This window comes from Strongylocentrotus purpuratus, unplaced genomic scaffold, assembly GCF_000002235.5.
Source record: "Strongylocentrotus purpuratus isolate Spur 01 unplaced genomic scaffold, Spur_5.0 spur5_scaffold_15, whole genome shotgun sequence".
Classification (NCBI taxonomy): domain Eukaryota; kingdom Metazoa; phylum Echinodermata; class Echinoidea; order Camarodonta; family Strongylocentrotidae; genus Strongylocentrotus; species Strongylocentrotus purpuratus.
Genome location: NW_022145600.1, coordinates 34,036,274 through 34,059,281, shown reverse-complemented (window position 1 = coordinate 34,059,281; position 23,008 = coordinate 34,036,274). Strand labels below are relative to the sequence as shown.

General features: G+C 35.0%; 1 protein-coding gene across 1 annotated transcript; it reads right to left on the bottom strand.

Annotated features, from left to right (window-relative positions):
- Positions 1-602: 602 nt before the first annotated feature.
- On the bottom strand, positions 603-22,443 carry LOC581834 (fibronectin type 3 and ankyrin repeat domains 1 protein). Its single transcript, XM_030986286.1, has 8 exons — positions 22,007-22,443; positions 19,460-19,625; positions 10,107-10,231; positions 4,556-4,715; positions 3,635-3,866; positions 2,860-3,003; positions 2,194-2,316; positions 603-1,602 (listed from the first exon to the last, which is right to left on the bottom strand). Exons 1-8 carry the CDS (start codon positions 22,011-22,013, stop codon positions 1,537-1,539), a joined length of 1,023 nt encoding a protein of 340 aa, XP_030842146.1. The 5' UTR covers positions 22,014-22,443; the 3' UTR covers positions 603-1,536.
- Between the last annotated feature and the right edge of the window lie 565 nt (positions 22,444-23,008).

Here is a 23,008-nt window from a genome sequence, read left to right as displayed (position 1 = left end):
TATATTAAATATGGCATGTAACAGCATAAAAATCGGGACAGATTTTTATGTCACATGTTCGTGTAGTCCCATATGCATCTTTCTGTGTACAGTGCTTGTAATTTTACCAAACCTTGCCCAAATTTCTTATCAATTTGAGGATTTCAGAACCTTGCAGTACACACCAATACTTATATGCTGGATGATCAACCTTTTCTGATCGATTTTACACCGTTTCTATCACAATGCTATCGCATGACCAGAACTCAACTTTATCTTTAATCTATTACCAAGCAAACAATATATAAATTCAAGTATATAACAAGTACGTCACACTCCCAGCCACCAATGGTCACATAAAATGTCGTCTTCTACAAATTGAAAAACAGAGGATTATTTTCATAAGAAGATAGGACAAGATGGCATCAGGAGTCAGATCAATAAATCAATAAATTAATAGTATGCTACAATGAACCCTGTAAAATCTTCTCACGCTATCACAAATATTTCTCTTTCAGTACGCACCAGAGGAAAAGCCTCAGATACCGACCGGCCTAATTCCTTTATAGTAGACACTTACTCTGCAAGATGCACACAGTTGCCACATTTTTTTCCTCATTTTCTTTTTCCATTAAATTTGAACTTGAATTGCAGCAATCAGTAAGATTTCCACTACGTTATATAATGCATAGAAGATTTAATTTCAACAATGGAATATTGGAACAGAAAAATACATGAAGATACATTTACATATAATGTAGTAAGGAAAATATAGGGAAATATATGGTGATAAACATTATTATGTAAACGATCAAGTATATTTACTGAATATGTATTTCAAGAATTACTATGGAATTAATGTTTCTGTAAATTCTATTTTTATTTATCAAGACTAATAATAAAGTCTCTAGTCAGAAGTGTACAAAGCATACATTTTTAACTCTTTTATTTCACAGATTCAGATCAAGAAATATCAAGTTCATCAACATCTTTGGCCAAATCAATGCCATTTTCACCACAAATCAAACCAAAGCTCTACCATTACAGTTTAACTTTTATGAATCATATGAGCTATTTCAGTTGAATTGAGTAACAAAAAAGCATTCTCTTTCATATACTAAACAAAACAAATGATTGATTTATCATTAATAACAAAATGAAGTCAATCTTCAAAGAATATACCGGTAATTAATATGCTATGCCTTAAAACATTTTGAAACTCTTTGAACTAAGCCACATCCTTATTTTCCTTTTCTTCTTTATTAATCCGGCTCTCCCGTCCCTTCACATCTCTCTCTATTCCTTGGTACTACATACATAGATGAACCTTTTGCTAGACTCTTTTGTCAATTCTTTACCTGTACCAGAAGAGGAACATAGCACACACACAGGATCAAATGATCCATTTACACATCATATTCTCCTTTTTTACATCACACCAGCTTTAATGGATAAATGCTTTCGTAGCTCAGATAATGGAATTAGAAAGATAAATAATTTTACTTTAAAATTTGACCAAAGATGCTAGAGTTTGACTATACTTGTTACAATCTTGTGTCAGTATTCTTGTCCTTTCTTTGATTTAGTATTCTGTACAACCTCTTCAAAGTACTTCATCACTCTCTGTAAAACAATGGAGAGAAAAAAGAGAAAATAACAACATTAGGCTAAATAAGGCACTGCATAAGAAAAACAAATCTATTTTAATGATATTAAATATAATATGTTGTTATAAAGAAACCTTCATTGGTTGGGATTCTAACAACCATAGAAATTGAGTAGGCAAGCTTGAATATGTTTTTTAAATGAATATAAGTAGCCACTACCCCAGTCTTTCCTAGAACACTGCATACAAAATATATCTATTGTTGTTGTTGGTTTCACCAGAGTCTCCAATAAGGAAACTAGACCAGAAATTGGCCCGCTGGATTGGATAGGACGAACAAATTTAGCCAACATTAAACAAGAGAATATTCTAGAAGGGATTTGCGAGCCAATAATTATTAATACAAAGATTACTAATCACTGGGAAAATGAGAAATACCCCTTAATATTTGCTCCAAACTTTATTTTGATAATGATAAACAATGTTTGATCAGGCTTTAGGTTAGATTTAGAGTTACATGTCTACCGATCAAACATTGTTTATCATTATCAAAATAAAGTTTGGAGCAAATGTCATCAAGGAAAACATGGGAATAGGAGGAGACATACCTTTCTATCAAATGACTTAGCCATCTCATAAGCTGACATGCCATGCTCAGTCTTCACCATCGGATCAGCTCCCTGCTCTACCATTATCTGTACTAACTTCTGATGTCCATTCAGTGCTGCAATCTAATAATAATGATAATATAATTCTAAGTTAAAAAAGTGCCTATTGTGATGTCTTCGAGTGCTTTACAAATATTCATTCATTTTGGATTAAAAGAAAATCCTTTGTAAAAGAATTCCAAAGACTGATACAAAGATTACATATATTCAGGATTCATATATTTACAGATTTAAATAACACTTTTTTAGAGGTGTCTTGGTCTAGTGAATATGTCACCGGACTGTAGATCGCATGGTTCTCGGTTCGAGTCCCGCCCCATCACTGATGTTTTTTGGCAAGATATTAATCTACATTAGTCACACTCCAACAAGGTGAGGTAAATGGCTACCCGGCAGGAAAAAGTTCCTTGAATGCTTTAGTGCTTTTAAGGTAGCTCGGCTATAACCAGGGTTATAGTATGATTGAGGGCCTTCAAGGAGAACAGTATAAACAAGATATATTATTATCATTACAAAGTGATGGATTTGGTCTTATACATATATTGGAAACACTGTGATTTGATATCTATTTCAAACATTTTCATTCATTTTAATTAAACAACTTACCATGAGTGGTGTTTTGTGGTCCTTGTCTTTCATATTCACATTAGCTCCGGCAAGTAGTAGTATCTCTCCTATCTCATGATTGCCCCCCATAGCAGCACACCGCATCAGTGGCGTCCAGCCTGAGCTAGCATCGGTCTCATCAACCTGTCATAACAATAGGAGAGAATAAGGTAAGATGGGTGGTCCTAGCTTTTACCACAGGTATAGCACATGGCATAACCATGTCTATAGATGCAAAACCATCAAATTGTTGTCTTTTAAAAAAAGATTTTCTAAAAGTACAGGTTCCAAATTTCCCATTCTGACACTTGGAGGGTTGCAAATGGGTTTTAGGATAGGTTTTAGGTTAGGTTTAGGTATAGTGTTTGGTCCAGGGTTGAAGTTATGAGTACGGTGTGTAGTAAAGAACATTGCCTGTGGAGCAATTGCCATTGGAAGATGGGGTTGTGTGGCCAAAAAAAAGTAAAAAAAGGTGAGGAACCACTTGACCCAGGAGTGACAGAGAGAGAGAGAGAGAGAGAGAGAGGGTGAGAGAGAGAGAGAGAGGGTGAGAGAGGGAGAGAAAGAGAGAGAGAGAGAGAGGGGGAGAGTGAGGGAGAGAGAGGGAGAGAAAGAGAGAGGGAGAGAAAGAGAGAGGGAGAGAGAGAGGGAGAGAGAGAGGGAGAGAGAGAGGGAGAGAGAGGGAGAGAAAGAGAGAGAGAGAGAGGGAGACAGAAAGAGAGAGACAGAGAGCGAGAGAAAGTGACAGAGAAAGGGAGAGAGTCGGTGATCCTACCTTACACCCGTCCATAACAGCCCATTGTACAATCTCTTTAAGTCCTCCATCCACCGCCCAATGAAGGGCCGTCGATCCTCCTAGATCTTTCTTCTCCCATGATGCACCATGCGAGAGTAGCCGTCGGACGACGTCTAGATGACCAGCGAAGCATGATAGCATGAGAGCATCCTTCCCGCTTCCGTTCTGCATGTTGACGTCTGCTCCGTGCTCCATCAATAAGTCAACCATTCTGCAATGATATATTACATTTTTTTAATGATACATATACAGTCAAACCTGTCTATAAAAGCCACTCATGGGAAACAGAAATTGGCAGCTGAAGACAGGTGGCCTTTCTAGACAGGTTCTACAACACACATTTCTTTCTTAAGGGAGACAAAATGCATGGCCACTATAGAGAGGTGGCCTTTAAAGAGAGGTTTGACTGTGTCTCATTTCTAGATTAGTCATTTCATTGTAGAGTAATGATCTAAATCCTAACAGAACCAAAATGAAACTTACACAATTGCTCAGGTTTTATTTGTATATTTAAGTTTTGGGTTGTGATTCGGTATGAGCCTTTTATGATAAGTTTAAAGACCCCATCCGATAAAAATACAACTTGATATAAATGGAAAACTGAATGAATGTAGAATACAAATATAAAGGAATAAAAAGTATTTACCCTTTCATTATTGCACAAAAGCAAATTAAACTTAATTTTCCGCACCCCTCCAAATTACGGATCAATAGGGGTAAACAGTTTGAGAAACCCTGTTCTTGAATATGGACATATAAGGAATTAGTAAGAATCTGATATACAGTGTATAGCAAGTCCCCCCCCCCCCCCCCCCCTTCTTGACAAACATTTTTTTTTTACAACTCTCTTCAAAGATAGGGTATAACCAAACTTGTTTGTATCTACATGTAGTAACTTACTCTACAACACCTTTCTGGGCAGCAGACATGAGTGGGGTATAACCAAACTTGTCTGGGACATCGATCCACACATCACCGGACTCTAAGATCTCCTGGACCTTCTGTATATCCTGTGTGAGGATGATTGCCTTGTGGAGCTGCTCACCAGTCTGGGGTTCCTCTATAAAAAAAAAATACAATGACAAATGTGTTCATATCTGAAAGGACAGGATGCAGTGATGTACATGCCTATAAAATCCAGGTCTAAAGTAATCATAATAATTACTTTTAAAACATTTAGAATCATTGGTACTGTGGAAATTATAATACAGTCAAACCCGTCTACAGCGACCGCCCAAGGGAAACACAAAAAGTGGTCTTTGTAGACAGGTTCCTTTTATAGTACATGTTTCAAAGAGAAACCATTTTCAAGGGAAACAAAAAATGTGCTTGTTGTAGACAGGTGGTCTTTGTAGACAGGTGGTCACTAAAGCAATTTTGACTGTAGTAATAATAGGTGCTACATACATGTACATGTAAATATCAAAAGCATAAAAATACCAGTTATAACCTTACACCTATAGAGGGTGTCGTGGTCTAGTACCTAGTGGAAACGTCATCGGTCTGTGGATCACATGGTTCACAGTTCGAGTACCACTGCAACACCAATGTCCTTTGGCAAGACATTAATTTACATTTGCCACTCTCCATCAAGGTTTAAATGGGAACCCGGTAGGATATGCAAACATTGATGTGGTTGGATTGGCTGTAATACTTCCCAGGGAGCGGAGTGTGTGCATTATAATATGCGGTTTAGCAATTGAATCCAGTGACTGAAGAAATAATAATTACAACGTAAAGCACTTAGAAACATACATGTAGTTATCAAGCACTACGGTATATAAATGTACAGATGTGACTATTATTATAATTGATATCATAATTTGTAGAATCCTTACAATTACCAGTATCTGTAAAAGTCTGTGGGCTAATCTGTAAACTCCCATTTAAATCATATTTCAAAAGAGTTATAATAGCATTTTTTCAATAAAGTTGTACTACATGTATACCTAAACAATGATTTTTTTTAATATTTTTTTTTTAAATACTTAGGAAAGATAGTATAACCCAAGCCTCCTTGAAGCTTGTAGTAATGACTCAAATGACTCAATATAATTATAAAAAATAATCCACAAATATATTGAGACATTCCTTTGATATTGTTACGAGCAATTTATATTTTCTCAAAATGAATAAAATGCAAAGTACCAAATTAACCAATACCGGTATTCAACAAGATGTCACGTCAGTACAATTTGCAAAGTGTTGGATAAAAATAATTGAATAATCGTGACTCAAATATGTCAATAAGCCACTCAGAGAGTGCTTAAGGCGCTTAAAAAAAATAACATTACATAATACATAAATGACAACAACAAAACAGTTTGATTTTGGCGTCTCTCATCATTACATGTATATACTGAGATAAAAGTGACCGAGATCCTTGTAATAAATAATGCACAGTTTTCGTTTACACTCCTCAGACTTTACAGTTTGTGTGCAAGTTTAAATATGCAAGGATATATTTATGCACAGTACAATGTACATAAACGTGCTGGAATAAATTTTGATAATTTATTTTTGCAAGTATACAGGTGTATGTATATATTTTGAAGCGTAATTATGTAGAAATTAAATGGCTTGCTCAGAATCAGAAAAGGCTGTATGCAGAAAGAATTATATAAGTGACTGTGAAATGTTTGATTTAGATGATATAACTTACCTTTTTCTTTAAGTCCACACATTTTTGCAAAACAAATTGTATTGGTTGAATTGAGTAAATATATGACTGAAAAGATCTAAAGCCAAAATATGTGGAATTCATTAAATGTTTGGTAAAATAGTATTCAAAATTGTAATTTCTATCCAATCCAATCCAAAAGATATTTGATATAGCGCCTTTTCCTATACATCAAATAACTACATTTCATGGTTTCCTGACATACTGTAAGAAACATTATCCCCCTTCCCCCACCCCCAAGTAAAATAAATACATAAATAAAAATGGAATAGCTAAACTGCCTAATCTGTGAAAAACAGACCCATGGTCACAAGACAATCTTTGCACATACCATATCTACAAGCAAAAGTCTGTACAAGTTTATCTTGAACAGCCAGATTTTGTATACCGGTATTGAAATGTACAAGATATCTTTTTTTTCCCCAATTTGTAGGGATATAAACATGAAAATAGACATTATATTCACAAAGTGAAATCAAGCTGGTATTATCCATACCCCCTCATAGTCGTGTGGGATTAATAATAAGACCTGTACACATGTGATGGGTCATACAATAGGGGTGTTCACACGTGGTGTAATTACACTGTAGTCAGAAACCGTAAATTGATTTTGAACAGTGATCAATTCTAACTTCGTATGTGTCTATGTGAACAAAGTAACCTCACTGAATTATTGTGATTCTGATTGTCAACCAGACCTACAAGTAATGTTAGTGTAATTTTATTCATTTTTTGTGTGTGAATGACCATGATTATTTGGCATCGACTCTGCATAACAATGAAGGTCATGAGAGAGAGTATTAGAGAATAACATTCTGTGTTACAACCGAGATCATCAAACAAGAACTAGAATTTACAGAAAATAAATAAATAACGCAAATATTGAGAGAAAATTGATTTATATTTCCCAGGTGTGAAGAGGCACTTCATCATAATTATATTATTACTATGACTACTACTGCTGATACTACTACTACTGCTATTACCACCACTACCACCACTACCAATACCACTACTACCAATACCACTACTACCACTACCAGCACCGCCACCACCACCACCACTACTAATAATGAGTATTTTTTTGTTGTAAACCATATTCATTTCACAAAATGCTCAAAGCGCATATTTCAAATCTCTTTTCTTCTTCTAGTGTGAATGGGACTAATGTTCTGTCTCTAAGGGATGCGACCTTGATCCATCTACCTATCAGTCATTCCCGGGCCATCTGTGATCCCTAAAACTCAGCCTCAAGTTACTACTTTCAATGCTCATGGCATCAAAACAAGACATTTCAATGGTCCTATTCAAAGACTTCTCTCTGTCAAATTGGCATAAAATTGCATTTTTATGACACATGTTGAATTCTTCTTTTCATTTTTCTGACATATATTGGATTTTGTCATGGTTCATTTAATCTGTTTTGAAAATACATCTACATTGACATGATGTTTCAGATAGAACAATGGCACCACTACATTTTTGCAAAAACTCTAGTATTTCAAATAAAACTTCATTTTGTTGTCTGTACGTTTATGGTCTTATGAACTGGGTATTTATTCAACCTCTTTGACTGTCAGCTTGTCTCTAGAGTCATCTCTCTCTCTCTCTCTCTCTCTCTCTCCCTCTCGTTCTCATCTCTCCCACTATTCAAAGAGGTGCTACTAAAGCTATTCCCTCAAATTCGTATCCATTCGTTTATTATCTCTCTCTATATCTTTACACTACTGGAATTATTTCATTCTTGTCATTCATTATTTTTCTCTCTTCTTTTTTCTTCTTCTCCTAATTAACTTTCTCACCCTTCCCCACCACCTCCCCCTCTCTCTATCTCTTTTCCCCTCTCTCCTCACTTAATCCTGTCTCTATCCTTGCTCTATCCTTTTTGAGAGCTACAGTGCTCTTCAAATACCAAAGGGTTCATGGAATATAAATTAATACCCATCATAGTCATACTACCGGTAATCAATTTCAATGAAACCTGCACAATACTGTAATGTAACAAACCTTATCAGGGATGAGACAGAGAAATTCCCCAAACGGAGAAAGATTAAATGTGGGTCCGGGGATAAGGGGGCAGAATATATTTACGTAAAAGGACCCGTTTTCCTTGCATTTAAATATTTGTTACCCTCATCTTGCCTAAAGGTCAATGCTAGATGTACAATTAATGATAATCTGAATTAAAGTGTTTTTTTGATCATTTTTCCCCATCTTGAAATCTCGAAATTGGTGGAAATCCGCCGATCTCATCCCTGCTTATTGAATTATATCATTTCATCCATTTTAATAATAAAACAAACCTCCATATTCTGTTATGTGCACTGCCTTTGAATGGCCTCTGCATGTATCCAATTAATGACTACTATACATGTTGAATGTCAAAGGGGTCATGTGATTGATTTTTTAAATCAAACATGAAAAACTGGTGATATCGATGAGTATTGGGGTTGTTATTGATCCAAAGGCAGGTGGTGTATTGAGTAGAATGAATGATTAATGTCAACATAACACATGTCTACATGGATGGTAATGTATATGTTCAACAAACTGAGCCGTCTCTTCTCAGCTGTAAATCTTTGGCATGAACTACTTTTGAATGTCAATGTGAAAACATGATATTGTATCTCACTACCTCGAATAATAATTCTCTTAAAGGTAAAGACCAGTATTGGAAACACCCCAATTTCAAAAAAAGAAATGGAAGCTCTCATTACCAATCATGTGAAAGAATATGTTTTGACTAATACATGATGATAAAAAATTTGACGGGAAACCGCCTACTAATTCATATATTTGGTAAATTTGTTTCTCTCATGGTCTGTGAGAGATATAGGGTAGTCCCATATACATCTTTCTGTGTATAGTGCTTGTAACTTTACGAAGAATGGGCCAAATTACTTATCATTTTGATGATTCCAGAACCTTGCAGATGCTAGATGCTAGATGATCAACCTTTTCTGATCGATTCCACAACGTTTCTTTCACAATGCAATCGCATGACCATAACTGGTCTTTACCTTTAAAGTCTTTAACTAATAAATTAAATGATTTCAACTTCCAGCAGACTGCAAACTTTTAGGCTTTATCATCAGTATTCATCACCAAATGTTACATATTCCAGATCTGACATTGGCTGACATACACATGAAGGCCTACCTATGTAAATACTAGACTAATTAAAAAAAAAAAAAATCTTTGTTATTTTGTGATTACAACTCCAGATTTAGATACCTCATTCCTCTTCGTGTAAATCAGTCCTCATTTAATTTTCTTAATTTCCCCCAGGGGCTTATAAATTGATCACAATTGATTATCTTCATACTTCTCACGAGAACGCCATACTCAATTGTCTATTGATGCATGTAAAATATGTTATCACGTTATCTTTTCTCACGGTTGTATTTTTTTGTCTTAATATTGATTACTTTGAAATAACCTTCTACAGAACAAAACTCTCATAATACAATCACGTAGTTGGCAATGTTAAATGGTTGCTCAACTATGGTGCTAAGATTACATGCAGACATCTTTTTTCTTCCAACAAGAGCTCTTTTTCATTTGCTGAGTGAGATTTCTTTGCAGGTTTCGTATCTATTTTATTTTATCATTTTTAATCAGAGCTGTATCACATTTTGCCAAAGCTCCTCTAAAACTTCTTTGCTTCAATATATTTTTGGGGTATTTTTATCACTGACTGAAATCAATGGTATACCAAACATTTTCTATCATTATTATTTCAAATATATGGATGTGATAATGAATACTTACTTCTTGTTGTAACTGTAACAGCTTGGCTGAATTCACTATTTCCAATGTTATTCATCACTTTCAAGCGATACTTGTATTGTGAAGAAGGATCTAAGCCATCAAATATGTGATTGGTTCCATATCCACTGTAATGAGAACATAGAAAACATGCATTTTTAAACGGGAGAGTATCAAATGAAAGAAGAAAAGATCACATTATTTCATTTGTCAAACAGGTCCTGTGAAATGAAATAAGGAAGAAAACAATCACCTAATATAAAACAAGAAGCTTGTATGATGTAAAACTATTGTTACTTTTGTAACTCTCATTTTATGGTAAGGAATTTTTGTGATTCTGGACAACTCACAAAGGTTTCTAGCTTTTAACAAAATTGACTCGAAGTGGTGGAAATTTTTAAACATTTTTGTTATTTGCTTTACTAGCAAAATGAATAACAAAGGCAAGTTTCCTTTAACACTTTGGTTGCTTTCCTCGCCTCTCTGCAAGGTCACTTGTCTGCCATACCTGCAATTTTGCACAAAACATTAGGCACCAATTGACAGAAGGATTGTTTTGTGCGACACAATGGCTTTGCTTAGTTACACATTTCCAGTCTTGATTAGCTCCATGACAACCCTATTACCGGCAACCCTCGTATAGATTAATCTCACACTGAAAACAGTTATATGATATTGAAACCTTTGGTATATATCTATACCTTGATAAATACATGTACTGTACAATGTGGCACAAGGATATTATTTGTATGGCAAGAGAGTTGATCATTTTACATCTAATTTTGTAATTTGTTTTTCTATTATTTTGGAACATACGAACAATTGTTGTATTACTACATGTACAGGGGAAGAAATTTCTCAAAAAGTACTGGTAATAAAAAATTGATGGGGGAAAAACCCAGAACACTTTCGCAAGAAAATGAACAAGAAAATATGATATTGTCTGAGCACGATTTAGAGCCATCTCAAGTTTGACCCAACCTCATTAATAGTAATACAATGAGTTCATCCAAGGACAGTAGAATCAAAGGGCATGAATTTGTCAAAGCACCTGCTGATATTTCAAACGTCATGGAATGGAACTTGCCAAATGTATTCAAAGCATTTATCACTTCCCATGCATACAACTCATTTCTACAAAACCTCACTTTATATTTCAAAGCTTTTGTGTTCTGTAATTCATCAATTCACCCCACGCAATGAAACTTAACCTTTTACAAATAAATTGTGCCTTTTCTCTTTCGAGCTTTGATTATCTACAAGTGTATTTGTTAGAATTTGACCTTACGCAACCATCAGAGATTTACAGTACAGTGTAGGCATAGTGGAACATGTGCCGGGAATACTCTGTAATTTACAAACAGGGTCGCTTTCAATGTACATTTAATTGTGTCTCCTATATGTACATGCATAGACGTTGTATTACGTCTATGGTACATGTATGTATCTTACTGTACATGTATGTATGTATACATACTTAAAATATTGCTGTCATTATTCAATCATTTCTATTTTTATGAAAAAAAGTTCTGAAAAGAATGATTTGTCACAAAATAAATGCATCGCTACCCATTGATACTTTCAACATGAACATCCTCTGTAGTGGTTGCCATGGTAATATCACACTAGATGGAGGAAACTCGATCTGCTCCTCTGAAGCAGTAATATTAAGCACACTTTATAAAATCAAAGATTGTGTTTTCTCTATATTTAAACAAATCAATACTTTATCTGTCAGATCTTACTTCTCTCATTTGTCCTGTGAGCTTCCCCCTTAATTGTATAATTTCTTTGTTTTTCTTGTTATTCAAGTATTTTTCAAAACAACAATTCTACCAATTTAAATAGATGAGACTGCCTATATATGTAATGTTGTTTAGGGGGTATTTTGAACAAAGTAGTTGTCATGTAGCAATTGCATATTGTTACAAGTACATGTAGATGAAGCCTAAGGTTAATATTTGTACAGCAACTTTTCAGTCTTCTTCGCAATGTACATTGTATCCATAAAGCACACAATTCTACTTCTTTCAAATGTACATTTTGAATATTCACAAATGAAACAGATTGGCTACAGCATCAACTTGTAAGACTAGAATAAAATGAAGCTCTGAGGATCCCACGTCAGTCGGTCCGTCTCTTTCATTTCATTCTAGCAGAGGCACTTGAATGTTTTCTGTTTGGGCAATTTAAAGTCTGTTATGGTGAGAAAATCAGTCACCTCTTTGTGAAAGTTCTGAAGACATTGTATCCAACACAAACATCCCTGGAAACACTTGCATTCATCTACAATGTAGCTGTGTTCCAGTTGCATAACAATAGTAGGCTAGATTTTGTAAGTTGGAGTGTCTGGATTCATTTGAAGTCCTTTGGAACACAACAGTTGATCTACTCTACAAACTTTATAAACAGCAATCCTTAGGTGTTATCCCTTACACACACATGTACTGGACACAAAGTCCACTCCCACTTTCTTAAGATTGGCAAAAATTTACCTGAATCAACTACTGCACTTATCAGAGTGACCCATCAGGTTATTTCAAACTGTAAGAGTACCAATTTCAAGTTTGGATGATGTGTGTACAAAAATGGAAACAGAATTTAACAATTTTTTCGTTAAACTATGGAAACAAGGAAGTTACGTTGTAAAAGAGATAATTTCTTCTTTTGTTTTATTACAAAAAAGTTAATGATGTTCTTTTGGGGTACATGTAGATGTTACTTTTTACAAGTAAATGTATTTCAAAGTTACATTGTTTGGATTTGTTCAAGGTGTGGTAATTAAACAAAATGTAGCCACTGGAGCTCAATTCTGATTTGTTCCTTAAAAAGTGACATTTCCCTGTTCATCTTAGCTTCAAGGAGTTTAAAGGTCAAATAATGTGAGCATACATGTAGATGTAGCATGTTTTTTACCTGAGCTTTTTGTTTGTTTGTATACCAGATCGATCACTGCTGCCATATATTCTTTAAATTCCATTATTCTTCAGTTTAAAAAAAAATTGAATAGTAGCTCTAAGTTGGCAATATACTTGCTCAGCTCCAAAGTACGTTCTCTTATCAAAGACAGATTTAATCCCGCAGTTTTATTGTCACAATGGGATGCAACACCTGCGTTACAGATGACACTTCATTTTCTCATCAGACTTAATTTATCACTGCATACACAAACTTCTAATACATGCAATGCACCTGCAAGCTGATCATTATGGCTTCATGCTAACGTACACTGTACAGAGTAAAAACAGTATACACCGGTTGTATGTGCATTGTTGTCAAGTGTAGCTTTGCTTTAAAAAACACATTAAAATTATGCTTTCGAAAGTTCCTGCCAAAGATGGTCAGAAATAAGATTTGGGAGTGGCAACAGTATGGAATTCCTATGATATGGCTCCACTAGTTGTGATCAAGAAATCATAGAATTTCAGTTTTAAATGTCAAGGTACCATGAAGAATTTCATCGTTAAAGAAATTAAAGCATAAACTTTATAGCTACATGCATCAAGGTGAAATACAATCAAGTTTGCTACAGCAGTTATTACAACAAAGAAGAATGAAAATAACATGGAATCAATCAATAATGTGCAGTTTGTAACTAATTGCTACAGTATATGGAAATTTACATTATTTGTACGTAATTTAACAATGTTTCTTAAAGTGACTCATCATTGCCTCAGATTCTGAAACAAAACCCTGGATTTTTTTTTATGTAGCTCATGCTGCAATCTGATCATAAACCTTAAGGTCAGTCAGGAATCTCAAGATTTTACAAGCCGATTGCCTGTATGATTATCAAGATATGTATGATTGGAAATTGAAATGTTATTTTTCGTTTTTGTAATGGTTTTTATAACTCTACAGTCTATTGAGGAAAATGAGTATGGTGGGTAGGCCTATGGTAAAACTGGTCACTCAAAGATTTTTACTTTTTTGAGGCACTTCGTGATCATGTTGAAGCGCAATCTTTTTAGGGCTTCAATATTACACCATATCACAGACCCTGATAACACGTAGGGCCATGCACCTCAGATTTAACATTGTTAAATGATGCCCATAAAGCAATCGACACAGAAAAAAGAAAGCAAAATAATCAATGCCGTGTCAAGCTCACCACAGAAAAAATGTGAGGAGAACAAAAAAACAAGCATTGTTTAAAGTTTCTTGAAGCTTCACTCAAGCAGATATTGACGTAATAAACAGGGTTGTAATCTCTTTCTGAGCTGCATCTATACAAATCCAATAATAAGATTGGTTAGTGTACTGTTATAGATCTTTTGGCACAACCTGAACAAATTCTAGACCTGTACATACATGTACATGTGAAGAGATTTAAGTCTTTTTATTTTGCTTCTCTAGCTCATTAATACTGTAAGTGCTGCCTTTACTTAGTCATGGAAATGGCCCCATCTTGTAAACCGTACAAGTTGAAGTTACAGCACAGTGAAAGCTCGCAATACGTTTGTGGAGCCTGTCTGCATGAAACTCTAAATAATCTGTTTTTCAAAATAATGACATTGTGTGCTTTTACTAGCTCTAAATCAAAGGGAGATTATATGATTTTATTTGGCATTCACTTGGAATTCATTGGGAAAATAAGAACTTAATGCATGGAAATACATGTACTTCCAATAAATTTTTGTTAAGATAAAAAAAATTCATGTGCAAAAAGTAAAGACAGAGAGAGAGAGAGACAGATAATAAAAACTGAATTGTTTTCTTATATTTCCTCTGAAAATCACCAGCAAAAAGCAAAGAATAGAATACCATTCTTCTGTGGAATGTACTATCTACATGTATAACTATCTAGAATCCTCTTCTCTTGATATAGTGTCTACATTTGGCCAAAGGTCACTCCAAAGTCTTGTTTTTCATAAGTAGTTTCCATATCTCATAAGATTTTTTTTAATCCATGATTTTTTTTAATTGACAGTCAAAAATTGACAACTACTGTATGCAATAAATTATAAAATGAAAGTAAAACATAGATCCTTGCACCTCCAGTGCTACCAAAGAGCCAACTAATCAACTACCTGAGAGAAAAAAAAATGGATGACATCCAAGACCTCAGAAAGACACTTCATAATTGCCCATCAGGCGTTGCCAGGCATATATGCCCTAAATCTCCAGACCATCTACCAAGCTATCGATCGTCACATTCAAGATATGAGTGAATAGCACACTTTAATCAGGTCAGTTGCTAAGGAAGTGCATTGTCAACAACAGCACCAGGGTTTATGATCACCAGACCATGGAAGAGAAAATTCGCATAAACAAGGTTTACAAAATGATCTCAAACGTGTTATATCTAGACACATGCAGTCAAGCAGTCTCCCTTGCTTTCAATGCATACAAGATATGTTGGTATTGGTAAGGACCTCAATAAATGGCATTTTACATGCACTAGTCATGAATGTGTACATGTTGACCTGCCATTCACAGAGCATGCAGTAAGAGTCGAGTAGAGTACCGGTAGGCTTTTAGATGTTACTTACACATATACTTGTATTATAACCCTGTTGGGTTTGTTGATCTTTATAAAACCACTATACTGTGCATGTACAGTTGTGTCTGTTATTTTTCCATTGAACCTACTGTTTTACATTATAAGTTTTAATATTTCATCCAAAATCCAGTACAGATATTGTGAATTTGTGATACATATGTTTCATTGTGGAGGTTGCCCCTTCCCAACTGAAAGTTTATGTTTCATGAATTTGTAATTTACCCAGTCACACCAGAGACTACTACATGTACAGTACAGGCTAAATAATAATAATAATAATAATACATAAGATTTATAAGGCGCCAAATCCACTTGACAGTCAAATGCTCAAGGTGTAGCTTGTGCAACAGATGAAATACGTACATGATACATTTATACAGAGAGCAATAGGAAAGGTACAGACATGAAAGGTTATGGTACTCGATTATAAGCTAAATTAAACAGATAGTTCTTAACTCTTTGTTTGCTTTGTTCGCCGATTTGCACGGACGTAGGCGTGCCAACTTCGCATTTTTGCACAGATGTATACGAGTCAATTAGACATTCATAATACCGCTCGCAGTGTGTAGCCACGCGTTGCGTTTACTATTGTTTACATTGTATACATCGCACACTTTCCGGTAAACTGTTTTTCTTCATAGTGTTACATTCGAAATTACCGTGTATTTAGCGGTTTTCTTTGGATTTTTTTTACTGATGTTACGATGGCACCTGCTGGAAAACGTCAACGTGTGTTTAGTGTAGAGGAGGCTCGAGATCTTGTTACTATGGAAGCATGGAGCATGGACTCTGATTCCGACGAATCGAGCAGTGACGAAGACTCTAGTGATAAAAGTGTTCCCTGAGAGTAGACTGATAGAATAAGAATGAATAAAAATTAATGAAAGAGCTAGAGATGACAGCAAGAAAGAGAGTAGACTGATAGAATAAGAATGAATAAAAAAAATGAAAGAAGGAGATAGAGATGACAGCAAGAAAGAGAGTAGACAGTGATAGAATAAGAATGAATAAAAATAATGAAAGAAAGAGATAGAGATGACAGCAAGAAAGAGAGTAGACTGATAGAATAAGAATGAATAAAAATTAATGAAAGAGCTAGAGATGACAGCAAGAAAGAGAGTAGACAGTGATAGAATAAGAATGAATAAAACTAATGAAAGAAAGATGTATCCTGTCTTGCCGTCATCTTTATATCTTTCTTTTATTATCTTTATTCATTCTTATGCTATCAGTGTTTACTCTCTTTCTTTCCGTCATCTCTATCTTATTATTATTATCATTTTCCTATCTATATGTACCCTATGTCTTGCCGTCATCTGTATATCTTTTTCTTATTATCTTTATTCATTATTATGCTATGAGTGTAATACTCTCTTTCTTGCCGTCATCTCTATCTCATTATTATTATCATTTTCCTATCTATATGTACCCTATGTCTTGCCGTCATCTCTATATCTTTCTCTTATTATCTTTATTCATTCTTATGCTATCAGTGTTTACTCTCTTTCTTTCCGTCATCTCTATCTTATTATTATTATCATTTTCCTATCTATAATTATGTACCCTATGTCTTGCCGTCATCTCTATATCTTTCTCTTATTATCTTTATTCATTCTTATGCTATCAGTGTTTACTCTCTTTCTTGCCGTCATCTCTATCTTATTATTATTATCATTTTCCTATCTATATGTACCCTATGTCTTGCCGTCATCTGTATATCTTTCTCTTATTATCTTTATTCATTCTTATGCTATCAGTGTTTACTCTCTTTCTTGCCGTCATCTCTATCTTATTATTATTATTATTTTCCTATCAATATGTATCCTATGTCTTGCCGTCATCTCTATATATTTCTCTTATTATCTTTATTCATTCTTGTGCTATCAGTGTTTACTCTCTTTCTTTCCGTCATCTCTATCTTTTTATTATTATCATTTTCCTATCTATATGTACCCTATGTCTTGCCGTCATCTCTATATCTTTCTCTTATTATCTTTATTCATTCTTATGCTATCAGTGTTTACTCTCTTTCTTTCCGTCATCTCTATCTTATTATTATTATCATTTTCCTATCTATATGTACCCTATGTCTTGCCGTCATCTCTATATCTTTCTCTTATTATCTTTATTCATTCTTATGCTATCAGTGTTTACTCTCTTTCTTTCCGTCATCTCTATCTCATTATTATTGTTATTTTCGTATCAATATGTATCCTGTCTTGCCGTCATCTTTATCTCTTTCTCTTATAATCTTTATTCACAGTAAAGTCCTTTCATTTCATATCACTATTTCTCTCTCATAATGTCTCTCACGTCCGTTCTCCATATTTTATTCATTGCATACTCCACTCGTCAATCATTTCTGATAATAAGCTCTCTCACAATAAAGTAAATGGAAAACAATGCAATATAGTTTATATTTTAAGATTGATTCATTCTTTCTTTGTATATCTATGGCTGTGATAAATGTACTTGAAATCAATTTTATTGAGGGGTAAAGAAGGTGAGAGAACAGATGCGGTGAACATTCATAATGAGACATTTCAATAAGATGCTGATTATGTCATGTATATCACATATAATATATTATGCCTATACCATTTTTACATGCTCATACCAGTGGGCAAAATCAATAACATTCTCTTATTTCTTATTGACTTATCATGGCACAACAAAGAAAAACATCCCCACGACGTCCCTTTTCATGCCCCGCTAAACCGGACATTGACAATAACCTGGGGTAATAGGGATTTCAATGGGCAGATTAGCCCATTGTCAAGGGTGGCTGAGCGGGGTACTTTCAAGTCTCTCCCTATTGAACTTCTTTTCTTCAACAACCTAAATACTAACCTTCTGAATTGTTAGAATACTTGAGCAAGGTATGTAAAGAAAGGTAAGAAGTCCACCTTTCTAATAGATTCGATTTGAAGATGTCTTATCATTGCTAAATAAGAAATTCTAGAGGGATAAAAAACTGCCGTAAATAAGAAAAATTAAACATTATATAATTATGATTATTATAAAAATGATAATTCAAAATATAACAAATGACGGTTCATCGAAAAGCACGTTTTCCGGTCTACAACTTTGCTGCACAATATTTTTCATCATGATCATCCAGTGAAGAGTTATAGCCTCTTGATTCAGCAGAGTCAATAAAGATTCCCTCGAAATGTGTGACCCTAAAAGAATGTGGCACAGGGGGGTTTTTTAAGTGGCGCATAAAGAGTTAAGATTGTTTTTTAACACTTCAGCAGAGCTGCTATTCTGTACGTTACCACCATTGGCCAAAACTCAGATGGTTTGGAGTTAGTTTGGTGATGAATCTGATGATGACTTTGCATTAATAAGGCCTCCTGTCCAGATTCCTCCCTAGAGTCCCTACATGTACCACCCTCCCCTCTGGCTTGTACATGTACGGTATACATGTATGTGCCTAACAGATAATGTCAAGTCATTCTTGGAAGAATACACAATGAATATGCACTAGGAATAAAAATGTACTTGTATCGGAATATCCCAGACATGAAAAGAGATAAAACCAAATCTTCTAACTTGTACATACTACATTAATGTATGCTTAATAATATAAAGACTGTCATTACTACTGGGCCAGAAGGGATTAGACCACACAGCGAGGTCACTGACAGATGGCTACATGTATCTCATTAACTCAGCTCTCAACTAACATAAGAAAAAGAGGATCATGGGGGACCAACAGGCACCGATTGGGGAAGTTTTCTATATAGAGGGAGCAAGTAGCTACAAGTAGGACAGTGGGGCCTTAAAAAGAAAAAAAGCCTTCTACTTATATTTCAAACATGATGTTAAAAATAAAAATAAAGATATTTACGTGTAAACATTTCCCCATCCCTGCATGAGGTCTGATTCCTGCATGATGTAGCGAAGTCTTCCGTCTCCTTTAGACACGGTATCCTGCTTGGCCGCCTCATCCCAGTCTAACTCAATACTGTGATGGGTTACTTTACCCACTACCGGCGGATCAGGCTTCTTGGGTGCTACATGGAAGAAAGAAAGAAATTAAAACTTTAATAGCATTGGTCATGTCATTGCTTAAAACAGTCTGGAAGCAACTGGGAATGGTTGATTAATGTTGTAGTATACTATACATGATGTACAGGTACATTAATTCTTAAACATTACATCAATCATGTCATGTAATATTCAAGTATTGATGTACATGTACGCACTATAGCTGTGAGTGTGAGGTTTGAGAGTGAATAACATAAAAGGAAATCGACTACATAAAAATTCTAAATCTTGCTGGAAGAAAAAAATGTTGATTTTAATAGTTCTACCGGTAAGCAAAACAGTGAGAGGAACAGGCCTACATGTAAGTGACAGTTTGAGCAAATTCTGAATTGCTAAAATTGGAGAGGAGCTGGCAAGAAATGACACTATCATCAAAGAGTCAACATCAGCCAAGTCTTCCAACACCAAAGTTTGGAGCTACATGCAGAATGACCATTCAGCGCAGCTGTACACAGGCAGGCTAGAGCGTTGATGTACAACTGTAGCTCAACTTCATCAAAAATTAGATGATGTCCGCAACCCACTGTATTTTTATGAGCACCTTTTTATCTGATTTTTGAATTCTGCACCCTCAGTTGTGATGTTTTATAACAGTTTGCGATGCCACAGAAGTCTGGACATGTATACCAATTGGTCCTGTCCAGTACCACTTTAGATGTAGATGTAGACGCAGTGTTACCAATTTGTGCTTGATTGATCGCATCTTAAATAATTCATAACTTTCTTATTTTTGATCTGAATTAACTCTTACTTTTTTTTTTATAGGTCATCTTTATTTATTACTTAATTTTATATGCTGTTTGGGATGCCTGACATGTTCAAGGTTGGAAATTAAACAATAAACTCTTACATTTGTTGGGGGATAAATCCCCTGTAAAAGTCTTGTGTGCAAATTAAGGAGTTATGTTTTCATGACTGGTACTTCAGTTGTACAACTACAAGTAATGCACATTCCCATCCGACATCAAATTTTTAGACCGCAGTATCCCAGGGATTCTTTTGGCGATGAACTTTGTAGTTGCACTCATCTATCATGATCTATGGTCTGAAAATGTTGCCATCCATCTATAATTTTTTTTAATCTGTATAAATTTATGATGAATCATTCAAATATCACATTCCTAATTCCTAATTCCTAACGCATGCGAATGGTGGACACCCCATCATATTCATACATCATGTATCATGTACATTCAACAACTTTTGTGACCTTGATATTAACAACCGATTCAAGAAAACTGAAACATCTCTTCCAAAAAAATAATTCCAAAAATTAGATCTAACTTAGTAACTAATCGTAAATTTCACTAGATCTATGTCTATAAACAAATGAATTGATTTGTTTTGACAGTCATGAGTACAAGTCTGCCAGTCATAAAATTAAAAGACATAATTTCAAGAATAATATTATAGATTTAGACTCTAGGGGTCTAGATCTATTAGACTCTATACAAATTAAAGAAAATAAACCTCTCATCTCACACTGTCTCACTCGGAGTCAGCCTCAGTGACTCAATTTATAGAGGGAATGGCAAACCCGGACTTTAGTGCCCAGCTGAAAATCTCAGTTTATTATGGATTTAATATCAATAATATTAATTATGCTAATATATGCAAATATAAACATACCAAAACTTGATGATTTTTAATCATTTGACGTCATAAAAAGCAATTTTAAGCCAAAAATAGCAGCGAAGTAGGGGATCTCCTCTTTGGCTTTGCTTGATGCGAGATACTAGCGAACTGAAATAACCGAATAAAAACTATGGTGAACTAAAAAAAGAAAAGAAAAAATCAAACCACCTCTGAAATTACCTTTGAAATGTTTATTAATTTTTTCTTCCGATATGCGCACATGATAGGGGCAGGTTGGGATGGGATGGGGGGGGGGGGGTGCTCAATAGTCGCCAAATTTGGGGTAAAAGGGCAACTGGCCTTGGGGGGGGGGGGCTAAATTTATTATTTACTTATTTTTCTTTGTAATCATTTTTCTAATTTTTTTCCGGGGTGGCTCTTTTCTTTATTCTGCTTCTTCTTTCTTTCTCACCAGATATTAGTTCACCATAGTTTTTATTCGGTTATTTCAGTTCGCTAGTATCTCGCATCAAGCAAAGAGGAGATCCCCTACTTCGCTGCTATTTTTGGCTTAAAATTGCTTTTTATGACGTCAAATGATTAAAAATCATCAAGTTTTGGTATGTTTATATTTGCATATATTAGCATAATTAATATTAGATCTATTGATATTAAATCCATAATAAACTGAGATTTTCAGCTGGGCACTAAAGTCCGGGTTTGCCGAGGGAATAAGCAAGGAGAAATAAGACATGAGAGAAGTGAGTCTTACCTGACATAATTTAAATTTGCTGTTTTTCTCAAGATCTCATTCTCTAATTAGTTTTCGATCGAGGAAGCTGACTTCGCACTTGTGCGGCTGAGGTGTGACAGCTACAGTGCAGTGTGAGTGTTGAACAGTCGATCAAGGGTAGCTCAGCATGAGCACAGCGGAATGATTAGGCGATGAACGTTGGCAGTGTACCGATGGGTGCTGCAGGTCTCTAGCTCTCACTCCTACTTGAAAAAGATCTGGATCTATTGTTAGATCGAAGTGACAGCTACTTATATTCCAAATATTTCGTGAAGTTTGAGCAGGTGTTTACAAAGACGAAAACTCTTCCGAGTTCACTGGCTGATCTGAAACAGAGATTCTGCCAAACATTTAGAGCTCCGTTTCAGCAAGACGCTCGTTCCGTGGATACGGCAACCGCAAATGGGGTGTTCGCAGAGCTAGAGGGCGTTCCTGCTCTAAACTCCATCAGACACTTTGACTGCCCCACCATAAAAATCTTTTTTTTTATGAACAATTTTTCAATTGTTCTATTTTTATGCATTGATACTAACAAAGAGCCCACTTAAATGTTTGCTTACAAATAGTGATAATGTGATAAGATTTGTATATCAATTTACTTGAATGGATTGGAAATTCGGTTTCAGGAGCGCCCCTGTACGATGTGTCTCAATTTATAGTGTTTCTGTGTTTCTGAGTGGTCTAGGCATGCGCACCGTGCGTTATAAAATTAAAAGATCACTGCGCACGCACGCCGAGTAGCCGAGAAGCCTGTTTCACATCGGGCAAAGCTAGTTTTCCATGCCATCGAAACCGGGCTGACCAGATTAAACTTTAAAAAAAAGCAGAAACACGAAGTTGCAAACCATCCAGAGACTCCTAAAAAATTGCGTTACTTTTTAATTATATCATTACAAATCTTTATCCTCAGTTTTCTTATTTATAACTGATTTTCCTTATAAAATTAAAAATAATTATGGCGTATATATTCAACATTGAATG